Genomic DNA, 10,239 nt, shown 5'->3' on the forward strand with positions numbered 1-10,239 from the left:
GAAAACGATATATGTATAATGTATTCACGCTGTCGGGTGACGATATTTACATGTACTGATTACTGAAACAACTGGTTTTGGTACTATGATAGCATGTATTGTGTTTTTGTAGTGGCGTATATTATATTTTGAGAATTTCCAAATAACTTAATTTCCATTTAAAATTAAATTAAAATTTGTAAAAGTTTTCGTTCATGCTTAATCTTTACTCTATTTTCATTTTTTTATATATGTGAAAAAATCTAAATAAAAATTACACAAGAGAGTGTAAGGCAGAAGGCATTAATCTTTCTTTGAGATACTTATAAGCCATTTGCTGAAAGAAAAAACATTTACTTTTAATAGAATCAATAATAACTGAACATGATTTGATCAAGTATAATGAATCGAAGGATGAGATAAAAGTAAATGGGAAACAAAGACATTGGAAATGGTACTGCTGCTGCAGAAAGCTACTCAACTTTTTGATCGGAGAGAGAGAGAGAGAGAGCTTTGGATTGTGTTATCGAAAAGAGAGAAGCCAATGTTTGAGATCAATAGAGAGAGAGAGACGAAGCGTGTTGTGAGGTCACATGGCTCAGTCTCGTCCCATTCTTGTTTCAATTTTACTTCTTTGACCCTCACCGCCATATCCTTCTTACATTAAGGTAGACTTCATTTGTTAAAGAATAGTTTAAATTGATGCTTTGGTTTTTTTTTTTGGTTTGAATTATCAAAAGTAACTCAATTTACTTCTGGATGGTTTTCATATTATTCAATAATTTGATATATTATTAGCATTTTGGAAGTTTTGTAATCCACAGAAAAAAACATGACGAGACACTAAATTAAAACGGATTACAATACAACTTGAAACACTAATACAAAAACAATGAGGTCATATATTGATCAATTAATAATATAACTATATCTAGCTAGTTTAACTTCATAAAAAAAAAGTTTTGTGATAAATTTAAAACACACTAACTCAATTATATAATATGAAGTGTTTAAAATATCTAATGCATGCGTCATTATAATATTTTAGTATCTGTAAACAATGATTATATGTATGTTGTTTTAGTTCTTTTCTTGCAAGTTCTTTTATGCCACGGGTTCAATTGTGTCGTTGTGTGTCATGATTTTGCATAGGGCCCTTTTAGATTTTATATGTTGGATCGTTTACGCATATTTTATATGCCGGGATTGATCATTTATCTTTTTTTGGTCGGACTGATCATTTATCTTAGATGACTAAAAGATGATAACAAAATCGATTGTAATAATTCGATTTTTTTTTGGTACTACTTTAGAAATAATTCATACCTCCAAATCGATGGGACAAATCTTTATAAATTGTTTTGATATGAAATTACTCATGCATTGACTGAAATTATTTTTGGGATTTTTATTGCCAGTACCAAAGTTTTATATGTTGGATCGTTTATGCATTTATTATATGCCAGATTGATCATTTATCTTTTTTTGGTCGTACTGATCATTTATCTTAGATGAAGAAAAACTATTTTAGAAATAACTCATCCCTCCATATCGTCGGGACAAATCCTTATCAGTTGTTTTGACATGAAATTACGTACTCATGCATTGACCAGTATATTATTTTAATTGCTAGTACCATTATTATGTCATTACCAAAGTTTTAATTCACTTAATCAATACATATTACTCATTAAAAACTAATTTATTGCCATTCAAGATCAGCTTTAATTCACTTAATCAATCTTCTCGCCATTTTTTTATTAATTGTCGTTCTAGAGTTAAAATTTTGTGTTATAATACTTGTCGTTTTATATTTCCAATGCAAATGTTTGATAAATATTCTAATTTTATCCAACTGTTTTAATGTTTTAACCAATCAAAAAATTAAAAATATATTTAAAAAGAATAAAACAAAAAAAATAATAGTTTCTTAATCTGTGTGAAACAACTAATAAAAAACAGAGAGAGTACATAGTATTACTCATAAAAAACTAATTTATTACCATTCAAAACTTGTTTAAATTCACTTAATCAATACATATTACTCAAAAAAAACTAATTTATGTCATGGTATTTTAAAACCAGCACAAGTAGTTATTTAATTATAAAAATTATTAGAAACTGATTAAAGGTTACTATTTAAAAATTAGATATGAATTAAAAATGAAATTTTAATCGGTATGATTTTCCAATATAATACTAGTAATCTGAATTCAAGCGAGAGGAACTGGCATCTTCTTCTCATTTGATTAAATTTGGTAAATAAAACAACTAATTGATTAGTTGGATAGAAAAAATATGTGAGTGGAACAAGTGTTTTTTATACTTTTCTATTAACATTGTTTCGGTGTCATCCAAAATATATATATATATATATATATATATATATTAAAATTGTAATTGTTTTCGAGTCATAGGACTTATAGAATCAATCTATTTTTTTAGTATGAGATCTAGAAGTCTTTTCCTTATTATTGCTTTATAAGTTAAATTATTACTTGACTTTCTTTTTGTTTTCAAATTAACGTTGCACTAATTCTTGTAAATGCTTCCTTGAAAAAGTATCTAAAGTATTTTGCCGAAATTTACAGTCGAGGGACTATTTTTCCTACTATAGTACACCTTTGGATGGTTTCGAATTTGTGGTATCTTTTATGTCCCAAAAAAAAAAAAACTATAGGTTACACGGACTTAAAGGAGACAAGAGTATCACAGCCTTAGATTTTATTTTCCACCGTGTTTCTAAATAGGATTCTTGATCAGATGATTTTTATCTGAGATTTTGTACGTTTTGGATCACATTTAAGTTGTTGTTTCTCTCTATTGGCTCAAGCGACCAACCAACTTTGTTACACAGCAACCCTAAGTCATATCATAGCCATCCAACTCTAATATCTTCTCTTCCGCATAAAAGTTCGGTCATAATTAATGATACTGTGCTTAATCAGACTAATAGAAAGATGCCACCTAGTTAATAGACAAATTAAGTTGGGCTATCATCTCTTAGTTATCACATATGTCAACATCAAGAATACTTTGTTTAAAACATGACATGATTACATTGATAAAGCATATACCCCACACGCCGAAATGTTTTTCTATTTTTTTTTTGTCGTGATTTTTTCTATGACTAAATTTGACCGAGTAAATGGATCGGATGGCAAATGTGAGACGTGTTTAATTCTTATCACTTTTAGAGGATACGTTTTTATTTTTTTTGTTAAAAGATAGGTTTTTAATTTGAGTAATTGTTTTACGGACATTCGAAACTTAGCTAGTCGAGTAATTTTGATGTACAAAAAAATCATATTGCTTTTGTTTTCGAAAATGAATAATAAAACGACAAAGGAAGTATGTGGCGGCCAGAATTAGAGAGTCGAAAACGGTGAAAAGGTAAGTTTTATATCCCAATTTTTTTTCTTAATCAATATGCAAGTAGGTTGTTTCAATCTGGGTATATGATTTTAGTGTTGTTTTCGGTTTAGCTAATATATAATATTTCTTGTTATTAAAGACGTTTGAACCAGACATGGTTGAAAGTATATTCTCTTTAGACGAATTTACATATTTTTAATGTCTTCTAATCTACTCTTTGAATGTTTTTTTTTAAACTAGCGTTAACAAAAGTTGTTATAACTCCAGTGTTTTAAAAAATGGCACGTATAAATCATATATGTTCTACAGTGAAAAAGTGTTATCGTTTTATGCAATGTAGTGTATTTATACAGAAAAAGAAATACACAGTAGTTATCTACAGATACGAGTGCGGCCCATGTATAATGTTTCCGTTCATACGATGAAACCTTGTATATTATGAATAATCGAAAATAAAACAAAAATACTTGTTTACAAAAAAAAAACAAAAATACTTTGTTGTTTTGTGAAAAAATAAATCGAAAACTAAAAGTGACTACAGTATGATTTTACAAATCAAAACAAGTAGCTAGATTGTACAATTAATTAAGCAAATGTATTCATTTAAAATTAATTTTCACTCTATAAATCGTTAGCTTCCAAGAGTTGTAAAGGCAAATATGCTTTCGGACCCATGCATGGTTTTTGATGTTTTTTACGGTTATTCCATTACGGGTAGGGTTATGTGATAAACGATATGATTTCATAAAAAGAATAAATCAGCGGTCATTGTCTCCGCATGGTTCGGGGAAAAATACTCGTATAAATAAGCCTTTAAGATTTCGAATTTATAAAGCTTTGACGTCGGCTGATACATAGAAACAATAAAAAAACAAACTTTGTCATCAAGCTCTCTCCGTCTCTCTCTGTCGATCAATAACGCATTACACACGCACCGTACCGTATAGAAGCAAAATAGTATTTGAACACTTAAAAAAGTGATATACAACAGAATTATCATTCCAAACTTTGGGATTAAAAGGGGTAATGAAGCTTTCATTCTCTATTACTTTGACTCACATGTGATCATATACGGCGAAAAAAAACATTAAATACATGGCAACGTATAAAGTTGAGACTTAAACATGTTATTATTTTCTCTCTCATCGAACATGAGTGTAACAAGACGAACCCCAAAGCCTGCAAAAACACACAGAATCTTTTCTTTGGTTTTGTGGACCGGTCTACAATCTCACGTGCAAAACCAAATAATACACAATCTCTCCCTATATCTCTACTTTTTCTGAACTCAATTGTTTTCGATTTTCTTCAGAGCTTCTATTGTTAAAAAATATATCAGCTTTATAACCCTCACAAGCTTCTCGTCTCTTCCATAGATCAAAACCACACTTTTTGAGTTTTTTCTGTTTCCTTTCTTCTTCAATTTCTGAATTTCTTTTTTTATAAATAAAATCTTGTAGAGGGATAATAACAAGTTTGATTTCCCTAGTGTATCTTTACCTTTTGCCTTGTCTCCCTCTCGAGACAAAAAGAGAAAGACAAACACTTTCTGTCTTCTTTTTTTTTTCCTCTCTTTCTCTCGCTCAGACCCTTTTCATATTCAAGTGTATATTTCAATAATTTTTTCTAGCTAACTATGGCCTTGGAGGCTGTTGTTTACCCGCAAGATCCATTCTCCTACATCTCTTGCAAAGATTTCCCGTTTTACGATTTGTACTTTCAAGAAGAAGAAGATCTAGATCCACAAGACACCAAGAACAACATTAAGCTAGGGCAAGGACAAGAACATGGGTTTGCAAGTAATAATTACAACGGTAAAAGCGGAGATAACAGTGATGATTATAACTTCAACGAAGAGGATCTTCAATGGCCACGAGACGACCTTCCTTATGGATCTGCCGTCGATACCAAGAACCAGCCTCCGCCGTTGGATGTGGCGGTAGGAGGGAGGAGGAAGAGGAGAAGGACGAGGTCTTGCAAGAACAAGGAAGAGATCGAGAACCAGAGGATGACTCACATCGCCGTTGAGAGAAATCGCCGGAAACAGATGAATGAGTACCTCGCCGTTCTCCGTTCTCTCATGCCACCTTCTTACGCTCAAAGGGTTAGTCTCTACATACAACAGTTATATGTATATAAGTGTGTGAGCGCGTGATATCTTCAGTAGTGCTTTAGCTTTAGCTGTAATTTCTTGACGTGTCAAAGATAAAAATAAAATAAAAAGGCAAAGCCTATGTTCTAGACTTCTAGCTAATTAGGACATACATAGGCAGATAGGCTATATGTTCATATAGATATGCATGTATGCATGTTTATTTGCTTTAAACATAAATTTGAGAATGATGATGGATGAATGAAAGCCGTTATATATGATGACAAAAATAAAAAATAATACAAAGTTAGTCGTTATTTCTTTTTTGATAATATTAGATCATCTAGTCTCTAAAATGAAAATTTCGTTAGTGGAATTGTGGGAGCATAAATAAAGTCTTGAACATCATTACACCCAAAAAGGACTATACAGATTATAGATGTATGATGAAATGGTGACATAATATTTAAATATGTATAAATAAGGTACGAAATATAGAAATGTTTGATTGTTTTTGCAAAACCTTTAGCAATTTCTATGGGCTAAGCTAACCTATGGTTGGTGGTTAAAGGGAGATCAAGCGTCAATCGTAGGCGGAGCCATTACCTACTTAAAGGAGCTTGAGCATCATTTACAATCAATTGAGCCTCCAGTGAAGACCGCCGCAGAAAACAACGAAACCGGCCGCGACCAGACCAACACAATCGTCGCTGCTAGCTCATCCGGACCATTCTCGGATTTCTTTGCATTTCCTCAGTACTCGAGCCAGCCTACGTCAGCGGCAGCGGCTGAGGGGATGGCGGAGATAGAGGTGACGATGGTGGAGAGCCATGCAAGTCTGAAGATACTTGCGAAGAAGCGACCGAAGCAGCTTCTTAAACTGGTCGCATCAATACAGAGCCTAAGGCTCACTCTTCTTCATCTCAACGTCACCACTCGAGATGACTCCGTCCTCTATTCCATAAGCGTCAAGGTACAATGTTTTTTTCTCTCTCTTTTTCGTCATTTTTTTTTTACTAACTAACGAGATTAGAGTGATTATATAATACCGTTTTTTAGGGTTAGTGGGTTGATTTTGCATATCCGAATTAACGTGGTATTAATGGGAGACTAATCATTATTTTCTCATTGTTAGTTTTGGGTCAATGTATGATTCAATGATTCTTTTCCCAGTCACAAATTTTTTTGTTCATTTAATGTGTCCCTCATTAGTACATTTTGTGATTTATTTGTCTGGGCCAGAAAAGGTTTTCGAGGAACAATAATAAAAATTGTTCTGTTTTACTTGGTTAGGGCTGCCCTCAATTATTGGGGGGTCAAAATCATCGTTTCTCTTATTTATTTTTTTTTAAAAACAATGAGTACTATCATAACATTGATTCTTGTAAGAATCAGGGACCAAAAAGATGACATATGCCTACACATGTGTGAATGTGTGTGTATATATATATGTGTGTACTGTGGAAGTTTGGTGGTCACAGAACTGTGGATGCACTGTGCACGGCAGAACGAAATGACGCCACTTGTTTTAGGACACATTCATAAGCTTCTTCCTCGAAATATATAACATTTTCTTTTATTGTCTTTTTACTTTTTGAGTTACTATATCAACCTTTTTTCATGTAACTTAATAATCATTTTTTTTTCTAACTTAAAAATTAATGGGTTTATTCAGGTTGAAGAAGGTAGCCAATTGAATACAGTGGAAGATATTGCAGCAGCTGTGAATCAAATCCTAAGGAGGATCGAAGAAGAGTCATCCTTTAGCTAATATAGTTGAACTTTTAGTTATGACACATTTACAGAAACTCTAATTTTTCAATGTGTGATCTTTTTACTCTCTTTTTCATATCAAACTAAATAAAAATAAAATAAAATTCTACTTTCTTTTTTGTTAATTAGCGTTGTAATGCAAAAAATAACTAAAACATTTATAGGACTTGTGTGTGATGACCTTAATTCAACCTAATAACAAAAGAGGAACTAGCTTATAAACCTTAATTAAGCAATTGATTAGTTGTGAGATATATAGCTGAAAACATTTCAACCAATTATCGTAAGGTATGAGTCATGTGAAGGAGGTCGTCGAACACCTAATTGGCTAATTCTAATTGGAGGGACTTTGTCTGACTGAATCCGCCACTAGTTTTTTGGTAAGCAAACATATACTAGTTTCAGCTATTTTTGTGCATTCATAAAAGAAGGAATCCATTTTCAAAGAAACGCATTGAAAAGTCTGTCTAGCTTATTCTTAGTTAAAACTTAATACCAAACCTAGTTGCATTAATTATCACATCACATGAAAATTGCCCAAAATTCTCAAATATTTTTTCTTTCTTACACCCAAACCAACAAATTTTGAATCCAACAAAAACGCCCACTGATATTTGTAACTTTTTTTTTCCTTAAATTTCTAAACTTATTTTATGTCCTTGCCACATACCAGTTTTTTCTCTGATTAATAAATCCTCACGTGCTTAAGTATACCATGTTCTAAGCTCTACTCCATCAGCCGAGATTTTGTTTCAACAACACTGTCTTCCTTTTTAATTTTAGTACTGCCACATGCCCACATCTAGCCTACTAATAGTATACAGCATGCATATAAGACTGGTATTATCCGTTTCAGATAATAAGTACTTCGAAAACTACAGAATACTCCTATATGTTAGAATTTGATGATGATGGAACCTACATTATCGGTGATTAATAGAGAATCACGTTTAAGAAAAAGCCGATGTGTCGCCGCGAGTGAATTCATGACATTTTTTAGCAAAGTACCCTTAAATTTCCAAATTAATTACAGCTTTATGCCACTATATTTATTTTAAAAACAATTCACTGAATAATAATTAGATATGTCATCATTTCTTACACAAATTTAATAGTAAAGCAAAATTTCACTAAAATTTACTTACAAATATACAAGTCAAAACTATGTTGATTTCTTAAAATTAATATAAATATTGATTTCTTAAAATCAATATAAGTAAAATATTCTAAAAACGCTATAAAAACATATCAATTAATATAAAATTAATAAAAATAGGAAATATAACTTAATAAACATATAACTTATTAACATAATCATATAAAAATGAAATGTTATATGTTAGTATTATTACCATAATCATTTAAATAACAAGCTTTCAATAATTATTAAAATGGATTATAAAAAGAAGTATATTACCCCTGAAATATCTCTAACTCATTAAAAGAAACTTAATTCCTAATAAATATAAATTTATATATATTCATAAATAAATATAAAAATGACAACAAATTAGAGGATATCATGATGTGTGGTTATTTATATATATATATATATATATATATATATATCTAAGTATGTTAACAAATTAATCTCAACATTTAGTGTGATTATTTATTAAAAAAGGGAAATATTGATAACCGAATAGGAATATACATTCTAATTGTATATTCATTTATGTGTTATTAAAAATGAATGAGACAATAACCCTTATCATTATAAATAAATTTAGTACCAAAAAAAATCATAATATATTTAAAATGAGTGATTATTAGATTATGCAAAATTGTTATAGTTACTTGATAAACCATAAATAAAAATTTGATTTTTAAACCACAAAAAAAAAACATGTTGCAATAAATAGTAATATTTTATCAATATTTTTTCTACCAGAAAATCTCTTACACATTCAAAAATTTCACGAATAAAACATATTTTTTACACGAAAAAACACAGCTTTGAATAAATAAATAAAAAACTTAAGTTACATATTATGTTTGACACAAATACATATTGGTTCTAGGATAATAATTTTACTTATAATAATTTTCTTTAAATCAATTTATCCTGCACATAGTGCAAGTTGTTACCTAGTAATTTCTTTAAAACTAAAGCCAAATAAAAAATAAGTTTCATATAATATAACAAAACAGCTTTGTTATTTTATGTCTCATGGAGAATGATGTCTTTGTAAGAAAATATAATTTCTGTAAAGAATAATGTAATATGATTTGCTTCAATGACTTCAAAGCTTTCTCATGATTGTTTGTTTACTTGATTGAATGGTTTGCATTCGCTTTAACGATAATTCTACTTTGGCATTTCCTGTCTCATCGATTATTATTCGAATATAAATATACCAAAGCGAGTCAGTTCCACATCATCGCGAGTACTTTGCTCGTATGAGCTAGTTTCATGCACTCATGCAGTCTCTTACCCGTTTTTCCTGTTTTGCATGCCAATCAGTTGAAATTTGGTTTTGGTAATTTCAATTTCACCGAGGAGGTTATTTTTATTATTGTTAAGGTAGATAGTAATTTATTTTGCACAAATTTATACATTAAATATATACCCTACAAACAAAGTTACAACAGTTTGGTGAATTGTAAATAAAAGTTTTTAAATGTCAAATTTGGCAAAACTTTCTTAATTAGACTTAAAAAAAAATGGTTGTTGGTTTATCATTTCACCTTAATCCACCGTTTTAACATGATTAAAGTTTTTTCTGACTTATGATTTTCTTTTCTTAATATATAGCCATAAACAATTAGTGAGAATTTGTTTTTCATATTATATCGTTATGCATCAACACATATAAAAACACATATAAAAACACCAGTCAGAGTCTAAATCACCATATTACCTATTGGATATACATAAGCCTTTACAAACAAATTAGGAGAGACAAGAAGTTAAGAAAATGATTGAGTAAGAAAAGTAGAGAAACTTACGATCATGAATCATCAATGATGATGATAATGATATTCGTGACCCTTTGAAGGCTTGAATTATTCTTTAAAGT

General features: G+C 30.2%; 1 protein-coding gene across 1 annotated transcript; it reads left to right on the top strand.

Moving 5' to 3' along the window:
• LOC104700936 (transcription factor bHLH96-like) lies at positions 4,498–7,344 on the top strand. The gene is made up of 3 exons (XM_010416544.2): positions 4,498–5,458; positions 6,018–6,419; positions 7,122–7,344. Exons 1-3 carry the CDS (start codon positions 4,991–4,993, stop codon positions 7,215–7,217), a joined length of 966 nt encoding a protein of 321 aa, XP_010414846.1. The 5' UTR covers positions 4,498–4,990; the 3' UTR covers positions 7,218–7,344.

This window comes from Camelina sativa, chromosome 7 (genome assembly GCF_000633955.1).
Source record: "Camelina sativa cultivar DH55 chromosome 7, Cs, whole genome shotgun sequence".
Classification (NCBI taxonomy): Eukaryota; Viridiplantae; Streptophyta; class Magnoliopsida; order Brassicales; family Brassicaceae; genus Camelina; species Camelina sativa.

Excerpts from the sequence above, each read along its gene's own strand:
- LOC104700936 (XM_010416544.2), top strand. The coding sequence starts at position 4,991 with ATGGCCTTGGAGGCTGTTGTTTACCCGCAAGATCCATTCTCCTACATC. Across the intron at positions 5,459-6,017 it reads CACCTTCTTACGCTCAAAGG|GGAGATCAAGCGTCAATCGT; the intron begins GTTAGTCTCTAC and ends TGGTGGTTAAAG. Across the intron at positions 6,420-7,121 it reads TCTATTCCATAAGCGTCAAG|GTTGAAGAAGGTAGCCAATT; the intron begins GTACAATGTTTT and ends GGGTTTATTCAG.